Source organism: Semicossyphus pulcher, unplaced genomic scaffold (assembly GCF_022749685.1).
Source record: "Semicossyphus pulcher isolate SPU_LCO1_2020_fin unplaced genomic scaffold, fSemPul1.0.p SCAF_11, whole genome shotgun sequence".
NCBI lineage: Eukaryota > Metazoa > Chordata > Actinopteri > Labriformes > Labridae > Semicossyphus > Semicossyphus pulcher.
Window position 1 is genome coordinate 29,726,675 of NW_027211615.1, and position 25,180 is coordinate 29,751,854.

A 25,180-nucleotide genomic window follows, 5' to 3' on the forward strand; every position below is an offset into this window, starting at 1 on the left:
AGTGAAACAGGAAAAGATCGAACCAAAGAGACACAAGTGAAATACTAAACTAAACATTAACTACTGACAGGAACACAGAATAAACTAAATACAAAACTAAACGATGAAAACTTATGACAAGGGACAAAGTGACAAGGTAAAACAAGAAATAATAACTGAACACTGAAATACAAGAAAACCAGAACTAAACTAGAAACTCACGACAACCTGACTGGATCCATCTGAACACAGAGAACAACAAGCTGATCATATGGTCAAGTGTTTTTCACTGACAGTTCTTAAAGAGCATTCATTGAACGTGCTCATATTTTTGGTGAACGGTGACCTGAACGAATCAATTTGCAACTGACCGAGAACGTGAGCGTAGTTCACCCTGGAGACGACGAACGATCGCTTACGTTCTGAGAGCTACCGAGAGTTATCAGAGAGAAATCTGATTTACTGCATCTGTCATGCATCCGACATGGCTAATGCTGCTAGCAGTTTAGACAGTGCAGCTAACGCTACTGCTGAAGCCAGTTCTTCTGAACATCTCAGGGAGTTTTATGAACAAATCAGGAATTAACCAGTTTTAATCTGTGAGCTGAACTTTGAGCTCTTTGCACAACTCTGGTTTTAAAAGGTATAATCATGGGCACCCCCCCCCCCCCCCCCCTCTAGGATGATGACTAGTAACCAAAGTACGTGCAGCAGAAACACGGCTGACATTGATCTGTTGTTGGATTTCATATTCCATAAAGCTCAGTTAAAGCAGCTGCAGCTGCCGGACGCGTCTTCTCTTTGCAGATTCAATATGTTTGGGAGCGCTCTCAGCTGAACGTCTTTCTTCTTTAGATTTAAGAACTTGATGCTTCTACAGAACATGAAAGCTCACAGATAACAGGCTTTGTTCCAGCGTGGTCCCAGACAGCCGGCAGGTGCATGAAAGTAGAACTGCCTCGTGTGCCCTTTCTTTGGGTTTGCATGTGAAAGTCAAGACCTGGACTTAAACCTGGAATCCAATTGCATTAACATTCAGAAGATTTCAGCTGCTCCCGTGCATGACACACAGCGCACTGACCTTTACCTGCGCTGCACACACACAAACACACACACACACACACACACACTGCAGCCGGAGTTTCACTTGTAGCCAGTAGTCTGTCCCCTGAGGTCCGTGCTGTCTGAGTCACATCAGTGTGTTTCTGTCTGTGTGTTGGTTCATGTCAAACACACACACAGCATGATGGACAAATACACAACAAGAACTTTCATTTCTGCTGCTACAACCAAAAGGAGGCAACAACGAGAAAATCATGGACTCAGGGGCGAGTCAACGTTGGTCTGACTGAACGGACTTTACTTTGGGCTGGGACCGAGTTGTGTTCCAGTTATTCATGTATAACAACACACAGATACTGGTGTCCACGCTCATCACGATAACTCTTTGTATGTTGAATGACATCGATAACTCTGACCGTGCAACAGATTCTGTTGCTGTTATTTCTGCTGTGTGATAGGCTGGTGATCTTTCATATAGCGGGAAAAAAGTCTGCAACTTAGCATCATTATCGCCATGAATGTTAGCGTAAATCCCAATCCAGATTGTTTTAACGCCCTGAGTCTCACTGACTCGTGGACTTTAGTTAACCCTAACCCTAACCCTAACCCTAACCCTTTAGTTATTACATTTGCACTCAGAGACCTCTCTTTAGCTGAAGAGTAGATTATAGACGACTGCATGCTAAATGAAAAAGGTCCACTCGATGAACGCTGACAGTGTCTTCAGATTCTCCATGAGCACTAACCGTCAGGATGACATCACTCACCACCACCTCCCCATCATTAGGAAGCAGTGATCTCTGAACACCTGATGCTGACGGTCTGCAGGGACACTCTGTGAGCTTGTTTCCATATAATTAATTAAAAGTGATGATGGCTGCAGTTTGTGACCCTGCAAATCTTGTTCCCATCGCTGTGTGCAAGACATGCAAACAGGGACCAGAAGGCCAGGTTACCTAGCATGCACAGAAGATACAGGGTGTGTTGCTAGCCTTTAGCTAGCTGCTCCAAATGTCTGCTTCCACCTGAAGCTCAGGGTCACGGTGACTGACAGTCTCAATACATATTTCTGTTGCAGTAATTTGATCAACATTTAGAAGCTCCAACTTCAACATGAATCCGAACTAAAGAAGCTGATGGAGGCTCAAAAACATTTATCATCACCAGCTTGTTCTCTGGCAGTGTAACAAGAGCACATGGTCAGTGTGTGACGGCCAAGGCGGTGCGGTGTAGATCAGACACGGACATAAATCAGGCTTTCATGGGGACTCAAGTGTTGGACAGACGTCCAGAAGAAGACACTGACACATAACAGAGCGTGTGGGACATCAAACAGCCCGATCACGTTAGCACATGCATCATAACGTCTGCGCTCCCAGCATGCACCTGTAGATTAACTGCCGGTACATCCAACATAGTTTAGCATCACCTCTAACCTCTCACTTTAAGCTTCTTCCTCCGTCCCTCCCACTCTCTCTCTCTAATCGTCTCTCGCCCTGCGCTCCACTGCAGTCACTTCATCTTCACTGTGCAGTCGAGCGGAGTGAAGAGTGCAGCGGGTCTGTGAGGAGCAGCGAGAGCTGCAGCTGGAAGTGAACTTCACACTCACTCACCACATCATTCAGACTCAGATGACTTCAACAGTCGCAGCGCTGCTCAGCTCGTCTGTGTGACCCCGACAGACTCTGAGCACGCCGCTCTCTGAGCAGGAGGTGCAGAGGGAATCTTTACATTCAGCTCAGGAGGGAACGCTTCAGAGTTTATCTACAACTTTATATTAAGATCCTCCCAACACGCATGCAGCCAAACGCACGCACTGCAGGCCTGACCTCCTCCTGATGTTGCTACACCAAAGTGTTGAACGAGAGGAGGTGGAGACTAACCACTGCAACGCCTTAACTGCAACCCCCCCCCCCCCACACACACACACACACACACACAGACTCAATAATGAGTTGATGATCTTTCCATCAGGATGTGACAGCAGCACGTCCGAGCGCTACCTCTTGTGGATGAAGCAGATCTTCCTCGCTGGTTCAGGTCGTTGGTTTGGGTCTTTGTCTGTTCGTGCACACGGGGGTGTGATGCTAACACTTAATTAGATGTTACAGACTTTAATCTGGTTTGCAAACAATGCTGTTCAATCAGATTTCAGCTCAGAAGCACATGACTCCCTGTGCGGCCCTGAGGGACAGCTGACTGTCGGCTTCAGTTAACGTCCTGAACACACGGCCACATTCTGACACGTTCCTGTTTACTCCTCTCTCTCACTGTTTCCACTCAGAACTAACCTGCAGCTACGAGCAACCACAGCTCTGTGTTTTATTTCAAGCAGGCGCGCTGAGGAGGCCGTGGGCTAAATATTTCACACAGAATTAGGCTGCTAATTGCTAATTAAAGGAGCGTTTCATGCATCATCAGTGTTTCATTGGAGGGATTAGTTTCTCTCCTCCGTGTGAACACAAGGTGATCGCCGGACATCAACACAGGAAGTAACATCCTTCACGGTGCCTGAAGTGGAGGCGTTATCACACAAAGGCTCAGAGGGGACTCGTTTAGCTGATTATAAACGGCGTGCATCGTCAGTGTTTGTGGAGAGTAAGTCAGGGAGTGGATGCCGCCTGCAGACCCTGAGTCAGCCTCTGCATTATTATTAAAGTTCACTCTGAGGAGCTGGCACACCTTGGACCTGTCAGAGGATGGACCTCGGAGGATTTACAGCCCCGTGTCGCCTCTCTGTCGGGGAGGTTCAAACTAATCATGTAGTTTTTATTATTTATTGATGATAGAAAATCTGCTCCAAACTAAGATGAAGGCGGAAACACTTGAGCCTCTGTGTTTACTCCAGCTGTTAAATAAATCATGTCACTGCAGCTCCACTGACACTGCAGGCACCAAGGCCGATCCTGAGTCTTATAATTCTCAGTACAATGATTCATTAACGTTAGCCGACTTCTTTTCTTCTCACTCGGGACGCAGCGATTAACTGCGCTTTAAAACATCACGTTTCTTTCATCGTAAAGGCGCCGCTGCACGGAACGAAAACAAAGTGACACCTGTGGTGCACCAGCTTAATGTGCCGTGCTCATCAAGAGACACGGAGGCTACGCTACATTAGCTTTACTGTGAGGGACCGAGCAGCCAAGCTTTGCATTCAGAGGCAGTGTGGGGCATTGGCGTACACCAAGATGACCTGGGAGTTATTCATTAACTACTTGGACCCAAGCCGGGACTGATCTCCCTTGGCTGGGTCGCCCAGGTGAAGGTGTCTGATGATCAAAGAGCTGAAACACACTATGAAGATGTGTCCAAGTCGCACCAGCTGCTGTTTAAACCTGCGTGACTGTTCAAAGATTTTGAAGTGACTCCTCCTGCCTGGAGCTCTCCGCACATCGGCCGTCATGCAGTTTTTATTTGCTGTTTTTTCACCTTTTTGTTGATATTGTTCTTCCTGCCTTTGTGCTTCTTCCCTCCTGTGTGAGTGTAAGCCCCGCCCTGATTGTGTCCACCTGTTTCTTCATTGTATCACCTGTGTCTGATTAGCCTGTGTCTGCAAGCTCCAGGTGCGGACACCGCTGATACTGCAGTAACGTATTGAGCACAGAAGAGAAACATAGAACAGTTTGTAGAGAGACGTGTGTTAGAAAGAAGACGTTCTCGTTTTCCTAAAAATGACTCGAAACATTCCAAAGGTCTAAAACGCAAACTGGTAGTCATAAAGATAGAAGAAAGATTATTTGTATTGATTAATGATTATTTCTTTTAGTCAATAAAATGTTGTAAATAAAAATCTTCACAGTTTGCCCTTTGCCCTTTTGTCCAACCAGCAGTGCAACAAAGACGAGCAGCAAACCCTCACATCTCAGGAGCAGGAACAGGAAGTGTTCGACTTTCTGCCTGAAACATGAAACTTTTTATTGATGATCAAAAGAATCTGCAATTAATCTGTGAATCGAAGAATCGCCGCAGCTCCGGAGAGAAGTAAACAAACACACGTGACCTCCACACGTTCCCAGTTTGGGATCAATAAAGCACCTCCATCTATTAATCAGTCTGTGACTGCTCTCATCTTTCAGATTGTCCCACAGTGATGTGTGTTTCTCTTCCTGCAGGGCCTCCTCCTCCTCTCTGCTCCTCCTCCTCATTCACACACACACACACACACACACACACACACACACTGATTATCTAATGATAATCAACACTGCATCACAGTCAGCTTAAACAGATAAACCATGCTGCACAGTGAGTACAACAGACTGCACAGAGTAAATCAGACTCATGATGAAACTCCAGCTGCAGAAAGTTCACCTGAGTGTCCAACATGACACACCTGCTGAATGAACCAGGGCGGGGCGAGGAGACGTTACACTGCATACTGACGGATCCAACAGCCAATCAGGCAACAGACACAGATACAACAGGCAGCCGGGATCGATCACCTGAACACTGATTTATGATCATTTAAAAATATCAATGAAACCTGCTGTTACATCTTTGGAACGTGTCGGGGGGGGTTACTGACTCGATCACTTTATGGTGTCAGCGTAAAAACTGTCAAAGCCACAGCGAGCCAAAAGTACAACATTTCCCAAACAGATGGAGAGGAGTCGACGTATCAGACTGCAGTAAATAGAAATAGTTACATAAAAATGTTCTTTACAGTATCCACATGGGGGGGGGGGGGGGGGGGCTGCTCACACTTTGCCTCTCCGCATCCTGGAATAATGGTGAATTAATTAGCTCACACTTTTTATCCAGAGTGACCTACAAAGGTGCAAATAAGCATATTATACTCTATTATAATTATTATTATAATTATAATTATTATTACTATCTACAGTTTCAGGTGGAGGACCTGCAGGAAAGTCTTTGATCTTAAAAGGAGGTGTTGAATTATTATAGGTGATGCATTCACGTGCCAGCTGCATGTTATTTAGAGCAGATCGATCATAACAACAGTCCCAACAGTTCAACTGATTAACTCGAGTAAAGAACCTTCAGCTGGTGATGAAGCGTGCTGCTTCATCCTGTATCTGCAGGTTACTCAGGTTCCACCTCTGCCACAGGTGACAGCCCGTAAACATATTCAAGAATGAGACCACACAGACACTTCGGACCCCGACAGTTCATATGAAGCGAGGAGTCGCTGCCAGAGTTGTTCTGTGGCTCTGTGGATATCAAAGATCAGGAATGCAAATCAGTAAAAAATCACTGACAGACAAATAAAACAACAACAGTCTCCAGATGTGAGACCGACAGAGGAGCAGGACAACAGTTTACACTGATCACATCCTCGTGCTCTCGTCCTACCTGTCCGCGCTGAGCGCCGTGAGCGTGAACACCGACACGCCGACCGAAGTGAGCTGGATGACGGGGATGAGTTTGCACGCCGCCTCGCCGAACACCCACTCCTCGGAGAAGTACCGGAAGGCGTCCACGGGCATGCACGTGACCAGCAGCAGCAGGTCTCCCGCCGCCAGGCTGGAGATGAAGATGTTGGGCACGCTCCTCATGGCGCTGTTGGTGATGAAGATCTTCACCAGCGTGATGTTCCCCAGCAGACCCACCGTGATGATCACGATGTACACCGAGGTCATGACGCAGCGCACCACGAAGTGCACCGTCTCCCCGCCGTCAGAAGTCGCCCACCAGCCCGGATCCTCGGTGGAGTTGGGGCTCAGAGCCTCGGGGTCCTCGGGCAGACCCGGGGGGAAGTTGGAGAGGAACTCGTCATCCATCGCAGCGGTGCTCAGAGCGGGAATATCCACAGAGGAGCGGGACAGTGGGGCTGCGCAGCCGGGCGCACGACGGGAGGCTCCGCGCGTAAAGACGCAAAGGAAGCGAGGGTTTTACTCCGAGACAACCTGAGGAGAGAGAAAAACTTTATCTAACCACAACTGTCTCTCTGAGAGGGAACTGATCATCTGACCGACCGACTGACTGACTGACTGAGAGAGTGAAGGAGGGAGGGAGGGAGAGAGGGAGTGAAGGGTGAGAGACGACTGACGCGCGTAAAGAGAGGGAGGCACTTCTATGACACTGGTAACACAGTCTCTCTCTCTCTCTCTCTCTCTCTGTCTTCAATTTCAGTTTAATTGTTTTATTAGCATGAAAGTCAAGACAATATCGCCAAAGCATCAACAATATATCACATACAACTACTGATAACAGGATATAACATTATTACATTATATTAATAAAATCTAATTTGATTAACAGAGAGAGAGAGAGAGCAGGAGAACCGAGCACAGGGATAAACGATAGATAGATGGATAGATAGATAGATAGATAGATAGATAGATAGATGGATAGATAGATAGATAGATAGATAGATAGATAGATAGAGATCTGATGCTCTGTTGAGCTGAGACCAGCATGAGTGATGTGTTGCGTGTGTGTCCAGATGCTTTTGGCCGTGTGTGAAAGGAGAGAAAACAAGAAAGAAGATGAGACAGAGAGAGAGACAGACGAGAAGATGGACGGGACTCTGAGAACATAATGAGATAACAGAAGAGAGACAGTGGAAGATTGACAGAGAAACGGGTGATGATGGAGAGAAAGAGGGCTGCTGTACAATCAGTGACTGCTGTCCAAGTGGTTTGAATTTTCATAATGCATTCAATTATGAGCTGTGTGTGTGTGTGTGTGTGCGAGAGACAGATGTTCGGGTTGGTCAATTTCTATGCATACCATCAGCCTTAAATAGCCTCCTTCTGATTGCATGCTGGGAATGAGTCTGCTCTCATTATTCTAAAGCAAATATTCTGTGTTTTCCTTATATGTGCTCAGTTTGTCATTTCAAGCACATTTAGAATATTAAATCATGAAGTGTTTGATGTATGAAGAGTCCAGTCTGAAGTCTTCAGATCCTTTTGTGCTCGTGATTATTCTAACATGATGGTGCATGACGTAAACCTCAGATGGTGTAAAGAATGAGCTCTACCTGCAGCATGTGTTCTCTCAGCTCCTCTGTACACTCTCCACTCTGCCTTTTACTTCTTCTGCGCAAATGTTAAAAAAAATCATGCAGCTGCTGGTCAGCGTCCATGTTTGTTTTAGTGCAACAATAAGTGACAGCTGAGGGATTTACAGGATGCCTAAATGCTGTGATCACCACGATCTCTGTTCAGAGATTCAGCATAGACTTACAGAATCTGCAGGCAAATGATACAAGTGTTCTGGTTCCTGTTTGTAGTCCATCGTCGTTTGAGTGAGCTTTGAATGTCTGCAGGAAAACAGTCCATGTGGGGAGCAAAAGGCCAGAATGCATTCACACCATAAACACCATAAACCGACAGCTGCATGCACATCATCAACTCCAACTCCACTCTCCTTCAAGCTGCTAGTCGGACTGCAAACAATGGTAACACACATAAAAGGAAGTCTTGGCCGGAAGTCCTTTAACGTAACCACTGGATACAAGAAGAGCCCCAAAAAGTTGTCCGTCACTCCCAAAGACATACACAGATCAGCCGTAACATTATGACCACTGACAGGTGAAGTCGATAACATTGATTATCTCGAGACAATGGCCCCTGTCAGTGGGTGGGACATGTTAGGCAGCAAGTGAACATGTTGTCCTCAAAGTTGATGTGTTGGAAGCAAGAAAAATGGGCAAGTGTGAGGATGTGAGCGACTTTGACAAGGACCAAACTGTGATGGCTAGACGACTGGGTCAGACTGGGTCTGCAGGGGTCAGGACCTACCAAAAGTGGTCCAAGGAAAACCGGTGAACCGGCGACAGGGTCATGGGCGGCCAAGGCTCACTGATGCTCTTGGGGAGCGAAGGCTGACCTGTGTGGTCTGATCCCATGGTATGGTGAATCCAAGGGTATTCCCTAATGGCAGTGGCCTCTTTCAGCAGGATAATGCGCCCTGCCACACTGCAGACACGGTTTGAGGAACAACGAGTTCAAGGTGTTGACTTGGCCTCCAAATTCCCCAGATCTCAATCCAATGGAGCGTCTGTGTGCTGGACAAACACGTCCGATCCATGGCCCCACCTTGCAACACACAGGACTTAAAGGATCTGCTGCTCACGTCTTTTGTGCAGATACCTCAGCACACCTTCAGAAGTCGAGTGGTCAAGGCTGTTTTAGCGGCAAAAGGGGGACCACTTCTATATTAGGCAGGTGGTCATAATGTGATGGCTGATCTGCATATAATCACAGACAGTAGTCGATGGTTTCCAAGATTGTAATTATCCTAATAATGTCCTTATGGTACCAGTCATAGAATTTATCTCCAAATGTGAAGTATTTAGAAATTCTTCTGTTCACATATTCACTATGCATGCTAACATTAGCTCAGGTACAACTAAGGCGAACAGGTACTACTTGAACAAATGGAAATGATTGTGGTGCTAATAAAACCTTGAGCCTTGAGTAGAACCACCTTCAAGAGATCAGTCGTTTCAGCATCAACTCCAAATGTATCCATCAGGGGTCGATGGCCGACAGTTCAGGGCTTTCGGTGTAGCTCCCTCATTTCCAGGTAACAAATGTTGGGTATATGGGCCAAGACTTCCTCTTCTGTCTGCTGGTCGTTATAACGTTCTGACCACTAACTTGAGATACTCAAAAGGCGTTTGAGTTCAGTGATGGTGTCTGTAACAGGTGGTCTCACATGCAGATATCTGTTTCTAGAGAACAAGAGAACATCTGATGACTCCAGTGTGCTCCCTTTCTTCTGCTATCTACACGTCCGGTTTTCCTTTGTACAACCAAAGCCATGAAAAACCATTCGTCTACAGATTCATGTTACCTCGTCTGCCTTGCTTTAGCTTCATTGATGTCTATAAATGTACACTGAGATGTGAACACATAACTGACCAATAAAGCCTTCCTGTTTCTCACCACTGACAAATGATCAAGTCACTATAACTTCTTGTGTTTATAAGTAATATTTGTTCACTTGCCTTATACATTAAGTGATATGAAGTCCTGTAACTGTGTTTATGTGTAATATATGTTTGCATCTGAGAAACAACAGGTTGAAGTTAATCCACAAGACAATCTCAGAACCCATTGAGTATTGTCTGATGGCTATTTAGCCTCCTGGGCCAACGGTCACTGTTTCACAGCTTCAGGTGTAGCCAGTCAATATCCAGATACCTGACCAGGTATCTGTTTATAGGGACTACAATCTTAAATGTGGTTGGTCCGTACAACTCGGACTAGAAACAGAAACCAGAATCCTTCAGACACAGAAATCTTGTCACTTGCCAACAGATTCTGCATTCCTCTGCAAATGTATGTTTTCAAAGTTTCAAGAGATATTAAGAAATATCAGTTTGAACCTGAGCGTGAACTGGGCTTTCTGTTCTTACATAAAGACCTCTGTTCCAAGTGTAGCAATAAATTGTAAAATGTAATGAATGAAATATTGTTATATGGTGTTTTGTACAGGCAATTATTGATTGCAAATACCTTTCAAATCAAACAGATTTTTATAGTTAATATTTCCACATATCATATCAAGTCAATAACTCAATCAAAAATGAAACAAAGACCATTGTCGAACATTTTAATCAATCATCTCAAGACAAAACAAGTAGGAGAATAACTGGTCACCTGAACAGCAATGAGACGAACAGAACCACAGAGTTTTGTTTCATTGTGTTTGCATTGGTCAGAAAGTGTGCCTCTTATCTTTAACATAGCTGTGAAGGACTCGGTGAGAGACAAATGAGTTCAAGCTCCATTTTCACAACTAACCTGTGACAAACGTTCCACAAAATCAAATATAGAATAATTAAAATGAGTTTTCAACGTGTTGCAGTCTGTGATGCATCATTAATGAATTTTCACAATTGACCCTGATACAAGGGCTCAAAAGAAGCATCACTTATTTAATATACACTCCCTGATTTTGAAAATGGTTCTCCGTTTTACTCCAAACCCCCAATGTACAGGTGTACTGGTCACAAGATCCAATTCAGCTTCAATCTGATGTTTGGGTTTTGGTTTGATTTCTTTCTGCATTAAAACAAACAAATTCCAGTTCCTACAGTTATTCACCAAAATCTTATCAACGACTCAAACTTTCAATATATACCCATCTGCTCTCCAAGTTGCTAACTATGAATCAATCATTCCAAGACAGTTAACACAGGCTCATGTACAAATTCAAACAAGTTCCTTACCAAGACTAGCCTGTAGGTTTAAGCATCTCTTTTTTGGCTAGTGATAATGATACCTTGCCCTCCTGAGCAAAACATTACATACAAAACATTTTGTCATGTATTTTGAATGGTTAGCTTATGACCTAGTATTCAAGACTTAAGATGCTTATGGCATTAACATATTTGCCGGGTCACACCAGAGATTGGCAAAGCGAGTTCATCCCTGGAACCAAATTGAAATAATTGGTGCGAGGGGCTAAATGGTGTGGTGACTACCTGCATGGTTGTTTTTAAAAGTACTATAGCTGAGGAGGTAGCCGCTAACCTGCTTGCTAGCTGGAAGCAGGCGAGCACTTATTAGTCGCAAAAGTTCTCAATGCTTATTGGCTTCCATAGTTGTAAAGCAGTCGGCTAGTTAGCTTTGTTGCTAGTGGGGTAATGGTCTTTTTCAAGAGACATGATTGTGCCATAGATTTATGTCTAACAATTTCCACACATCATGTCTCAACTGCCAGCAGGATTATCTAAAAGATAGCTATAAACTATGATAGCTTCCTCGGTTTTGACTCTCCATTAGCTTTATGGCAGCTATGAAAAGATTGGTTGCTATTTGTCAATGGTGGAAATCTGTTTTCACCAAAGTGGACTACATTTTAAAAGATTCCTAAGGATACTGATGTCCAATACACTAACATGATTTGATTGTGCTGTGAAAGATGCTGATTTTCATTCTGGTGTGACCAGGCTACAGGCGCTAGAAATATCTCAGACAAGGCATCAAAGATGGAAGACAAGGTAAGTGAAAAGTCCCTTGCCTTATGTGGTCTTTTCTGAAAAGACTGCCTAATATTCAGTGACCTTCTACTTTTAACATTGTGCCCTTGATGAAATTTATGAGCCGCTCCCCAAATTTTATTAAAGCCATTTACTTGCCACGTTCTACCGTCTCCTACTTGAACTGAAGAGTAGAATTCTAGTGGAATTGAAGTGAAATTCTACTTTTTTTAAACTAGGCATTAGTCTTGGTGATAGAACTTATAGAGGCAACTTTTAAAACCATCCTTCACTAACAGTTACCAGAACGCAGACGAACCCAAACCACAGGAGTCACACACCTGTTTCAAATCCTCTTAAACCCTAGCAGACTAACAAGCTCTTTGGCACTGTTGGTCGGGATCAGTTGAAGTGATCCCTCAGAGCTAAGGGATCCCTCAAAGCTAAAGGAAATCTGCTCCCTCAGAGTAGGAAAAGATTATCTAAGGGTTGAAAAGGATTTGAAATACGGGTTTGATCCACTTTTGTCTGGTAATGCAATTTTGTACCTGAGATGATAAACAGATTGCTGAAAACTTCATAACAAAAGTTGGATGGATGTCTGATTAAAAAAATACATTACAAAACATTAGAGGTAATCATTTTCAAAATACATTGACAGTTACACCAAAGGCAAAATAACAGAATGTATTATGCGTAATACTACAAGCTAATTTGTTTGCACAATTGTATTAAAATCTTGGCACAGACATTGTGCAGTATTTTTTTCTATTGGCAGTTGAGTACTTTTTTTTCCCAGATACTTGATAACATTGCAAATTTAAGTTCTCTATACTAATACTTATATAATTTTTCATTTCAACACGTGTGTATACCCAACTTAAATAATAATTTGTGTAAGTCAGTAATCGTTTTTAAAATCTATTCTTTTTTTTTAATATAAATATCGTTACATCAACCGATGTGTTGTTCATTTTGCATCTCTGGGGAGATCTATAACCTCCAAGAGTAAAACACTTCATTTCAACAGATTTTAGCAAAGGCATCATTGTCAAAATACATTGTTGGAAGAAGATGCCTTTATATCTCATGGAAGAGAACTGGGCCATTGCTGGCATATGAAATTGGTGCCCCGTGTGAGGCAGCCTATCTCGGTTCTACAAGCGAAGTTGAAGGTTGTTTAAGACCGACCAAGCTGAAACAGGTGTTAGAAGAGGCAGACAACTCCATCAGGAGTTCACAACAATGTTGTGGCACCCACGTTGATGGAAGTAAAGGTCATAACGAGCTGGAAGCAGTGACAGACATACTGGAAGCGATAACTGTCACACATGGAAGTGTCAGGAGCAATGGCACCTGCAATTCAGTCGCCTCTGGCAGGAGTTGCTGAATCCCAGGTTCTTCAGAATGACATACGTGATAATCCATTGCCAGCTCTGAATTCTGCCTGTCATATTTAATCAGCACCTTGGAGACAAGCTAGACTACAGAGTTTATCTGCACTTTTATACAGAATTTTATGAATAGCTAAATAGAATGAATGCTTGCTGTTATTACATAGCAAGGTAAGACTTTGAGTTATACCTTTCTTCTGCACCTATAGAAATCTTAAGCTCTTCGGGTCAATTGTTGGCAGCCCCTGATGAACAAAGTCCAAAGAAGAGGGACCAAGTTTGTTTGATGAACCTTGATGTATTTAGTGCACATCAGGCCCTTAGGCAAATGGCAAACAGGTGCAACTTATACTTCCAAAGTGTTTCTTCTATAGTAGTATCAGATCTGAGGTGCAACTCGGTACAACTCCAACAGGGTTTGAGGGACACTAAAGAGGTTAGGTTCCACCATGTTTGTGACAAACTTTTCTTGTGATCTAATTCCACCACGGTCAGAGGTTTTAGTAGCACCCTGGAGATGAAGCCTGACTTTAAGTCATCTTGAGTAAAAAGAAAACCAGAACTCATTCTATGTCATCCACCATGGTTCGGAGAGGGGCTGCATATTCTCTGGCCACCACGTCCATACAAGACCCTTGGACACAGCCAGTACAGACCCACTGATGTCTGAAATACGACTCGAGAGGATCACTGATTAGTTTAGGGCAAATAACACCAAGAGAATATTTCAGACTTTCCAGCTTTGACACTGTCGCACATCTCAAATTTCTTGGCGCAACTCACTCACGACTAACGACAGGTGAGGTTTTGCTCTTTCGTTAGCTTCCTGTTTTGTCAAAGTCCAGCAGTAGCTAACCAAGAGCCCGATAAAAACTGGCAGAAATAGTGTCATATATTTACACCCTTAGTCATTATATGTGTGCTTGTGTTTATGTGTCATTGGTTGTTGAGATAACCAAGCCGCCGGCAGAGTATTTCAAATATCTCGGCAATACAGAGAAGTATGGTGATCACAGTAAACGTGTACATGGCACTGAGGAAGATGGTTTTTTCAAAGTGTTCGGGTACCATGCACTTAGTCACGTTGAAGGCCTTTTCCAGAGCACTGGCATCACACATGTAAAGTGGGTGGACCTAGGGGGAGAGGAAACAAACATGAGGTGGTGACACTTCTGATCTGAACTTCCAAGCACTGATTGTACAATCTTTATGTGTCATTCTGATTTACTTTGAAGCCACCCCACCCCACCCACCCTCAGTCTCATCAGTGATTGATATTCAAGTTGAGTCATTGGCAAAGCTAATGCTTACTAGCTGTAACTGGCATGTGCAAAATCCAATGTTCAAAAGGAACTGTGATCTATACCGACCTGCAGAGTGACACATTACTGACAGATGTTTCATCAACACAGTCATGTTGGGAGCTTCCGGCACCTCATGCCAAAGGGCAATCCTTTGTGTTGCAATAAGGGGTATTGTGCTGGACAATGGAGGATCATTATATCACTGTCATGTTTCAGGAACCATCCTTAAATGCTTTCATGATCTTGGACACTATCCTGCTTGCAGAATAACTACAGCTATGTTTCCACAGCAGGACCTTTCCTCAGACAGGTGAGACTTTAAGAGGTAGTCAGCGCTTTTTCAACAAGAGGCCTAGGGTCTGAAAAAGTCTTGGGAAGTCTTGGGAACTTAGGGCGGTACTACTTTCTTAAAGTACAGGGATTATCAGCATGGAACCTTTGTTATCAGCATTGAACATTTCTCTGGTGGACCACTGGCCTGACCGCTTTTCGCCTCGTTTGTTGTCGAAAGATTCAACCTCTGCTCCTGACCTACCTGATTGGATGTTTATTCCCTACTTTATTTAAATATTGTATTTTTCTGTTCTCAATTCAATCTGTCATTCCGATTTCTCTTAGCAGGGTTTATCAGAACTTTATCAAATCATATGGACTTTAGCACAACCTCGTGGAATGGTGGCCACTGGGCAAGGCAGGACTTCCCAATGTTAGATTTGGAAACAAGCGAAGCTAACAAGCTTGTTAACTTCTCTCCAGTTGGCCAACTGGTGGCTTCCCTTACCATGTTCAATATTTTGAGAATCTCTACATTATGAATCAGCAATCGAGCTGCTTCCCTATTGCTTAAAAAAAAGAAGCTAGTTGATGTAATTCTGGACATCCTGAAGGGATCACATCTCCTAGCTCGACAGGGAGAGTTTTGAAGGAACTTGAGGAATTCCCTGGTAAAAGGTTGCAAGGTGTACTCTGCATGCCGTTGTGTCACCATAATCACGAGAGGCAACTTGAAACGGATGGGTCAATGCATCACTGGGACATTTTGTAACATTTCATTGAGTGATCAAGTTTGAAATCATTAGAAATAAACAGACCTGGAAGCCAAAGAGGTGACTTTGTAGCCAGAAGGCGATGACTTCCAGAATGATGCGTAGAAGAACAGAAATGATGTAGAAGACGGTGTAGATAGGTCGTTCAAGTATCTCTTCCTGGTCAATGTTCTTACAGGCTGCATAGAGGTGAAACACCGCCCCAGGAACCAGCACTGTCACCAGTTGTAACGCCCAAAAGACCTGGAGAGGGAAGAAGTAAAACAAAGGGAGGATATAAAAAGAACCAATAGCAGTAGACAATAGGATATACAGTAGAATAAAGGAATCATGAAATATATGATGGAAGACAGCAAAAAGAAAAAGCATTAGGTGGAGTGGAGGAAATTGTTATTCGTTTCATATTGGCCATAGAGATATTCCAGGTAAATAAAATAAGATATTTGTATCTTTGATAACTGAGGCTGGCAGAACCCAGCCGAGTTCCGAGTGCAGAAATCTTTCACCTCTCTAAAATTGCATTTTCTACCAACATTGAGAAAACCATTTTGCTGAACACAGCCTGAGGTTGTTTCCTGATTGCAAATGAATTTGTTTAACAGGACACATTTCTGTTTGTCCCTAAAGAGGCCTCAGGTGGAATTTTAAGAATGTTGCTGATCTATTTATGATATAGATGTATCTAACCAGTCATACAAAGGAGGAGATAATTCATTTCAGTCGTACCTGAGGTGTTATGGGTCTGAACTGGTTGTAGCAGTACAGGTTGAGTTCTCTGCGATCAGGATCGCAGCTGAAGTGCAGCGCCTCATTCCCATAGACAGCGAAGCCAAGGACGCCCAGGAAGAACATCCGCACCGAGCCGAAGAACAAGGTGTGGAACTGGCCTATCACCGTCGGAGGCCTGAGCTGGAACACAAAGACACCGTGTCACACACACACACACAGGTAAGAGGGCATGAACAGCACATACAAGCACAGTTATACAATGTTACACATGCCAGCATGGACATAAAGACAGGGCAACAAGACAACGACACTCTTGTGCTCACGGAGACACAACAGCATTATATATCATCCGCAAATATATAAACGCACATACAAACATGCAAAGACAAACAGGGCGATTCACATATGATGTGACAACCAAGCATTCAGGTTTTCACAGCACAAGCGACAGATGCATGCACACAAACACACACAGGCCGTCAGAGACAAAGAGAAAATAGCTTTTGTCAGCCAGATAAATGCAGCTGCACCACCGAGGCCCTGAGAGCTGAAACAAAACCCATTCAGAGGAAACATTTCCACCTCCTCCCGGTACCTGCTCTCTCCTGACACCAACAATTTAGCAGGAAAAGGCCCTAATGATACTCTCACTAAAAATATGTCACTTTGCTTCATGCAGACGGTACAACTGAGATGGATGAAACAGCTGAGGATGAAAACAGATCAATGTCTTTATATTTAAGCCTCAAGAGGGATAATTGTTCGCCGTCGCTCCTCGTAGCTGTCAAATCCTGAGAGGTAAAAAGTGCCTGGATGAAAAACAATCACCACTCTGAAATCTGCTTTTTCATCTACTTACGCATCCTTCATAGAAGTTTTTGATGTAGTTTAAAGACATGTTTTGCCTGTCGGTTTAACTCCAGGGCTGCTCTGGGCCCTCATGGCCGGTTTGCTGCTGGCACCAGTTAAAGGCCACCAACATTAGGGCTCCAAACTCTGCAACTGACCCCTCTCTCTCTCTCTCCCTCTCTCTCTCTCTCTGCCCTGAAAGCCCGTGTCAATGCATATTTTTTTCCTTTTATCCCTCCATCAATTGACTCGCTCAGTAGAAAAAGCACAACAGAGACAGAGGGGCCAACAATGGCCGGGGAGGGCATGTGGTCCCTGCATTATAATCCCTATAGAACTATGTCAGCGAAAAAACAACCTCCTGTCACACACAATGCAGAGACAGAGATGGCAAACATGCAACAAAATACAAAGCAAACTGTTTAGAGTTCAGCTGAACATTTACTTGTATTTATACATTTATCCTAAATATGTGGAGCTTTATTTTGAAAAGTCCCCGTTCTTTGCTAAGTTTGAATTCAAATAACTTGCTTTCAAACACTAGCTTCTGCTCGTGTTGACACAAAGCTTTCACTCTGCTTTGTTACAGTTTGGATAAAAATGACTACATCTTCATCATAATAATAAAAACTCAAAAAGGAGTGATGACAACACACCCTGCACTGCAAATACTTCTGGAAGAGCATTGATGGAGCTGCTGTTGTCCCAACCACAGTCCCAGCGAGCAGCTCATACAGACAGAACCCCGAGCAAACTTTAAACTCCAAGAGTCAAACTGGACAAAGTGAAAGAAAAAGTCCACACACCAACCGTAATCCAGGCGGCGTGTTGTTCATTCCCCCCTCTTTTTTCCACTCACGGATCCTAAACTCATGCCAGTTACGGGACCTTGCTTGGACAGAGAGCAGAGTCAAGTCAGACGGAATCAGCTTGGGGTACTTCCGGTCTCCGCTTACGAAATAAACACGTTCGCTTGACAAGAACAGCTGAAAATACAGAGGCGAGGTACTGAGGGACAAGGGAAAGGGAAATTCAATCGGAACAGGTTAGTGCAGCTGTTTCTTTAAAATCACTCCACTTTGTAAATCATACTGTATTTAACCATTACAGCTAATTACAAGTACAAAAAACATTACAAATAAAAACTGAAATAAAACATTTTAGTCAGAAAAAAAAGACCCGCGCAGAAAAACACATCACTCACACTTTTTAAATGAGGATTTTCCACAAAGTATCCAACTACTGTAAGAATCACATTATTACCTTGTTCGGGATTTTGTACCTTTATTTCGAAGGTCCAGTCCTACTACTTCCGGTATAACCGGTACTTACTTTGCCGTGCTTGTTACAGTGTTGACAGCCAACTTCTGCTCACTGTTCGCTCCAGAGCAGGAGCATCGACCCTGTGCGTATAAGCGCAATGAATCAGTGAAAGTGATGACGTAACGAAACGTAACAGTAAGACATGCAGATATATCCCAATATGTATCCTAATTTAAGATATACAGTGTAATTATTTATGAATCTAGCATTCATAAAGTGTGCAGGAAAATCCAACAAATAAATATACACAAACCAAAGTGCTCTTTTTACATGTCACAGAAACATCTCACATTACTACTGTAATACACCTCATCTTTATTGGTTCTTTTAGAATGACGTCGCCTTCCACGTTTCGCCAACATCCTCTCGCTCCAATATTTCCAATCAAAGGTTTATAATGTGCTCTGGAACATGCTGCCACTCCCACATTTACTGACAGGTGTTGACATAAAGACATGAACAGCTGACTGGAGTTAAAAGTTTGTTTACATGAGTAAAAATGCAGCTAATTTCCAAGAACTCTTTTGAATCATGTATCTGAAAGCGTCAAATGTCTGTGATCAAAGTTACAGACTGGCTGTCTTAAAGAAGTTCATGATCAAACTCCAACTCACTTTGTTCCCTCTCTTGCTCTAAGGAAGCTCTGCCATCTGTGACTAAAGAGAGGGAGGAACTCGGCCAGTTTGAGTGAACTTTTTGGTCCGTTTGTGCCTCTTGAAGCGCCAGAATCAAAAGCTCCAGATGGCAGCTTTAATCTTAAAGCTCACAGCACGGGGACAGAAATTAAAAAATTAAAGTGAGTAGAAAGTGAAGCTAAGAAACCTCCTGATTCCTGCTATGTATTCTCAGTGAGCCTGCTTTATCTCTGCCGGACCACCGGGGCATTAACCGGCTGTTTACGCACATTTCCTTTGATTCAGACGAGCTGTTAGTCACCTAAAAGCACCTCTGAGAGACAGACTGACCCCAAGGCTGTTAGAGCTGTTTATGTGTGACTTTAACCTGCCACTGCTTCCCCTGCTGTTTGTCATTAAGTGCTTTCATCTCATTTCCGACTGCAACAAGTGAATCTGATGATGAAGGTTGGAGACGTGTTGGAAACCTGGACATTAAATGATCCACTGAATGAATCGACACACAGTGAACCGCTGTGTGCAGGTGTGAGCAGAAGATAAGCCCATCAATGTGTTCTTTCCCACTCTGCTTCTTGTGGACTCCTGAATGTGTGTTAAATCTCCTCGGTCGCCTACCTGCAGCTGCTGAAGCCCAAATCACTGAAAAGGTTTCAGCAAAAATCTTGAAACTGCATGTGAGCCTTTTGCAGGATCTGTTGTGAGGCGAACCTGACGTGAAGTCAAGAAGCCTCATGACAAAGAACGCGAGGTCGAAGCTCCTCTGATTGTTGTTGACCTGCCTCTGTTGTCTGTTATCGCCCATTCAGATTTTTTGCCATAAAACATCAACGTTTTGTGGTAATTTTGTGAAAACCTTGAGAGAGCATTTATTCTCCACATTTTACCTTGTAAGCCACCAAAAATGGACGGATGTGTGTTGACGTGAGAGCAGACAGGGGGCGCTACTCACAACCTCTTTGTGTTAGGTGAGAGAGTTTGTGCAAAGTTAAACATTTCTGCAAAGATATTTGGGAAACCTGGAGTTTTCTGAGCTGAAGTTAATATCAAAAACGAGCACGTTTGTTCTGTTGAATTTAGCAGTTTTTAAACATTTTTAAACAGCTACTTTATCAAGTTGTTCTGGCTAATATGTTTTCAAAAAGATGAATACAACACGATCATTTCATCATCTGAGTCGTGTTTGTGTCCACCAAATATTAGTCCAATATTCCCTCTCTTTTTGCTCTGGTTTTGGTCTCCACCAACCCCTGAGAAAAATGACTGTCTCTTAAGCTGCTAAATGTTTCACTGTGTTCACCATCTGGTCTCTAACTGAGTCGGTCTCTTTGCAGGGTTTATCAGATGATACAGCTGCCTCAGAAAATAAAAATAAACCAATTTTAATAATTAATAAAATAAAGTAATCCTTCTATCGTTTGTGTAGCAAAAAGTCTGAACATTTCCAGCTCCCACAAGTTGCTTTGCTGCTTTTACTTAGATCGTTTATTTTCCAAAGACTAGCAGTCCCATAAGATGCAGCCCTGCTTGAGTTTTGAATTCATAAACTAATAACTAACGGGTCACATTAATATAAAGAGAAGATTTCATACATGGATTTAAAGACAGATGGATTCTTTGCAGGAGAAAGTCACTGTGTACACACAGTTCATATTACGGTTCCTATGGCACAAACTCATTTTTACTAACAGGTCTCGTTAAACAAACTAAGGACTCCAAACCTCTTTTTTCCCCATGAATATGAAACCCTTGTTGCCCCTGAAACCCAACTCAAAGTTCCTAAATGGTTCTTAACAGTTTGTGTGTCATACGATCAAGGTCTGATGTTTTACATGACATGCAAGACCCACAGTCAACCTTCCCCTTTATATGAAACTCTCACATCATAAATTGAATTATATGTTTCTCAGTTGGAAGGAAAGAATAAAAACCGTACCTTGTCTCGTATGGCAGCTCATAACAAACATAATGCACATTACTGGAACTGTGAGTGCGTTCAGTAAGACATCTTGCTGCATGGTTGCCGTCCAAACTCAGACTATGCTTATCCTAAGTTTCTAATCTCTCTTATGAAATGCTCAACACAAAATAGTATCAGGTAAATAGTTTTTTTTAAATCACAAGAGTCACAAGAATAGTATATGTCCAGTCTAAACCTCCCCTGCACGTGTTTTACTGGATATACTGGATAAAAGAAACCAAACTGTCATGAATCCAGGAGCGGCGTCTGAACAGCTGGTGACGTCATCTATCCCGAGTAAGCGGGCGTTCCTATTGGCTATTGAATTCAGACGCGGAAGTAAAGGGAGACACTTGCTAACAACAACAAGGAGCCTCTTCTCACTGATGTACTTTTGTCTCCTGGAGGATTTCTAAAGAGACATGGCGTTACCGCCGCAGCTCAAATCCATCCAGCACCACCTGCGGACCGCGCAGGAACATGAGAAACGGGACCCGGTCGTCGCCTACTACTGTAAGTTTGTGTGCTAGCTATGGTTAGCCGTGTTAGCATCCCAGCTTTGTTTACCTGTGTGTTAGCTTAGCCTCTAACTTTTTTCAAAGAGGTACTTGATACATTAAATGTTAACAGACAATGAATGTTTTAAACCATTAAGGAGCCACCAAGACGCATGTTTGTAACAACCTGGACGCTAATGTTAGCTCGTTAATAGGTCTGATAGCGTTAATGCTAGCTCTGACAGTTCAAACTTCATTAACGTTAGCCCGCTAACGTTTTTCTGACGTCATGACAACTGTAATTGTTTGGGCATTTTGCTCTAATTGTTATACTCATAAGGCACATATTTCGTGTCTTTTGTGACTCGTACATGATTGGGTTTGTAAGGGCTCACCTGCCCTGCTTTTATAATGCTAACTGTAGCAGAAGTCTGCTGCTGCTTTGGGCCAAATATGTAGAAGTTCTCCAGTCTATCAAACTTGGCTATCTGCCATATTTAGCAGTAGACTGTCAGAATGTTCCAGCACCTGACTGGTGTCTGCTGTAAGTTGCCCGTCCAGCTTGTTTCTCGTTGGTGTGTTAGCTAACACACAGTTATGACATGAGTCTGCGGAGGTAGCTGTCTCAGCTCTAAAGAATGAGCTCCACCCTGCCTGTAAGATCAGAGCAGGCTGAGTCAGAGGATAAACGATACTACAAAGTGACTTTGTTGTGTTGTATTGTATTAGACATAGTTTAAACGTAGTTGTTTGAATCTGGTGTTGTATTGCTGGTAGAAGTGATACTCCATATAAGAAGGCAGATTACTTCAGTTTTCCTTTCACTCAGTGAGACTCGGAACAAGTTTTATGCAACTGCTGGTGATTACTTTTGGATTTTAATGCCCCAGCAACATCACTACTTGATACCATTAACACACACACACACACACACACACACACACTGTAGTCTACTTAGACTCAATCCCTCCCACACACACACAACATCGTGCTGCTTCAAGTATCGTAACATAGATTTATCAGCTGCTGAAAATAGTTCCCAACAAATTAGGGATCGAAGTAATAAAACTTCAGGAAGTTATTTATTTATTTATTTAAATTTTCAGTGAACTTTATAAGAGAAGCTGCTGACCCTGGGAACTCCCTGCGCTTTTTGTTTGTTTGTTTAATAAACATATGCTTAAAGGCATTTAAACAAAGTTAAGTGTTGGAGTTTGTATTATTCAAAATTTTAACGCCAATATTTTCACTTTTACTGCAAATGAATATCGGCTCCAAATATCGGTTATCGGCCTCCTTGACTACTAATAATCGGTATCGGTATCGGCCCTGAAAAAAACGTATCGGTCTATCTCTACAACAAATGCACTGATTCATCTGTTTGTGTGATGTTTGTTAGAAAAAAACTACGTGTGAACCTCTATTTAATATTTCATGTTTTTGTGAACCTAGATTTATAACAATAACAATAACTTCATTGATCCCCAAAGGGAAATTCATTAAAGATGTCTTCAGTGGGCACTTGGGGCTCTGTCGAACTAAGAAATGTAATATGGGTGGGATATTACTTGTCATAGCTGTATGTGTTTTACAGCACTGGTTCATTGAGTGCTGTATAGATGTTGCTTGTGCCTATTGTTTAGCCTGTCACCTACAAACTAAAAGACGGTATGTGTCATCCTCCGGGGGTCTTATCTCCTCCGCTGAACAATTTCCTGCAGGGAAACCCTCCACCACGTCAGAATAATCAGATCATCAGAAAATAAATCAGATCTGATCAGAACATTAGAAGACTTTGTTGCAGCCTTGTTACAGTCTCTGGTTGGCTCAGCCGTATTGTGACAATAAATTACAGGTTACAACAATGATGTGTCCTTTTAGCTCTTTTATGCTACACACATGGATATCATATTAATAAGACAAAATGGTGGGGCAGAAGAAGGTAGAAAAACACAGCGAGGAAGGAAAGACGTCCTTTATAATCAAAGGAAATCTAACTCTGTACCAGAAATATACATATTTACAGGCGTGATATTACCTGCCAGTAAACCAGCTGCTGGATTTGGATGATTTCTGTGAAATAGCTTTTTAATATTCAACCATAATGTTTGAGTGGAACAGACACAAGTTTAGATTTTTATAAACATGATAGACTTTTGATCCTGATAACATTTTTGGTGCATCAAGTTTCATGGTGCTCAGGCGCGTCTGCGGTGAAGTAGGGCAGACTATCTGATCTGACTTCTGATTGATAATATAAAGCTCACAGGCTTCAGTGCAGCAGGGGTCTAAGTCTGACCTACTTGAGCTGTGACGTGCTGCAGGCGAGATGCACATGAAGACGTATGGAAAAGAAGAAGAATACAAAAAAAATCTGTCAGATGAAAACGGCGTGTCCACCGTGCTGACGGGGATGTGAGCGGGTTTCTTCTGACAGCAGAGGGAAGCTGCTCCGTCAGTGTTTGGCTCTTTGATTTCAGGTTACTATGAGTTTATTATGCAACGAGTTTCCAAGTGACATCTGGTGTGATCAGGCAGGACGACAAACAAGCCGGTGTATCCTAAAATTAGGAGAACATGCCTTCTCCATTTGAACAGAAAGTTGTTTTAATTGGTCAGGAAATCGTTTCATCATTCTGATCCTGTGTTATGAAGCCTATTAGGGCTGAGATGCTCCTGAAATCTTGACATTTAATGTGAAATAGACGATCCAAACTCCATCGTCTTGCAGACACACCTGACAAAGCCTGAATTCAGAGTTTTTACGAATCAGCATCATGATCTTATCTCAGCATCCTCTCAGCCTGTTTTTGTCATTAAATCTCAGTAACTGTTTGTTGTGGCTTCATAGCGCTGTAGTGAGACAGATCTCAGCCCACGTGTGACTTGCTAGATACAGTGAAACTGCCACTCAGCGGAGACAGACGGACAGGCGCTCCTCAGCTGAAACAGAACGCCGGTAGTTGGTGTCCATCAGAGAAATCCTGGTGCTGTACCAGAACACTTTGATTACTGACGCTTTCTGCTTTGGGGGCTTGAACACGTTGTGTCTCCTCGCTCGACTGTGCTGCAGAACTTTATGTCTTTAAAGTGCACCAGAACGGCCCGTGTGTGTGATGTTCGTGCACTTTTAAAGATGTTGCCAACACTTTGAAGTCGTCTGCCATCATCATCATCATTGTTAGAAAGATTTCAGGGATACTGCCCCTCAGCTGTTCTCAGCGGCTCCCTGCAGTGAGAGTGACAGCCAGCTTCCAGTGCAGCTGTTCACTCAATGCTCACCAAATAGAGCAGCAGTGAGGTCTAGGTTTGGTGCAATACCACAACCTATGAAAACACAGACACAGAGGCATGTATATACATATAGGGGAGGAATATACATCTGTAAGTGACAAACCAGGACGATCTGTTTCCAGAGGGATCAAACGTCTGGAATCAGGCTTGTGTACATGTAACCTTTATGGCTTGGCAGCCAAACAAACCATTAAAATATCTAAATTAAAAC

General features: G+C 43.1%; 3 protein-coding genes across 4 annotated transcripts in view; 1 reads left to right on the plus strand and 2 right to left on the minus strand.

Moving 5' to 3' along the window:
• The window catches only part of nmbr (neuromedin B receptor), a 32,396-nt gene extending 25,614 nt beyond the window's left edge, over window positions 1-6,782 (minus strand). The window contains exon 1 of the mRNA XM_069657362.1: window positions 6,355-6,782. Coding sequence (XP_069513463.1) covers window positions 6,355-6,782 — 428 coding nt within the window. The remainder of the gene's footprint in view (window positions 1-6,354) is intronic.
• A 7,489-nt stretch (window positions 6,783-14,271) lies between these two features.
• gje1a (gap junction protein epsilon 1a) lies at window positions 14,272-17,312 on the minus strand. The gene is made up of 4 exons (XM_069657363.1): window positions 17,274-17,312; window positions 16,412-16,594; window positions 15,731-15,928; window positions 14,272-14,469 (listed from the first exon to the last, which is right to left on the minus strand). Exons 1-4 carry the CDS (start codon window positions 17,310-17,312, stop codon window positions 14,272-14,274), a joined length of 618 nt encoding a protein of 205 aa, XP_069513464.1.
• Window positions 17,313-21,522: 4,210 nt separating this feature from the next.
• The window catches only part of vta1 (vesicle (multivesicular body) trafficking 1), a 51,028-nt gene continuing 47,370 nt past the window's right edge, over window positions 21,523-25,180 (plus strand). For both annotated transcript variants that reach the window (XM_069657697.1, XM_069657698.1), the window contains exon 1: window positions 21,523-21,691. In XM_069657697.1, the coding sequence (XP_069513798.1) occupies window positions 21,601-21,691 (91 nt within the window). In that variant the 5' untranslated portion in view covers window positions 21,523-21,600. The remainder of the gene's footprint in view (window positions 21,692-25,180) is intronic.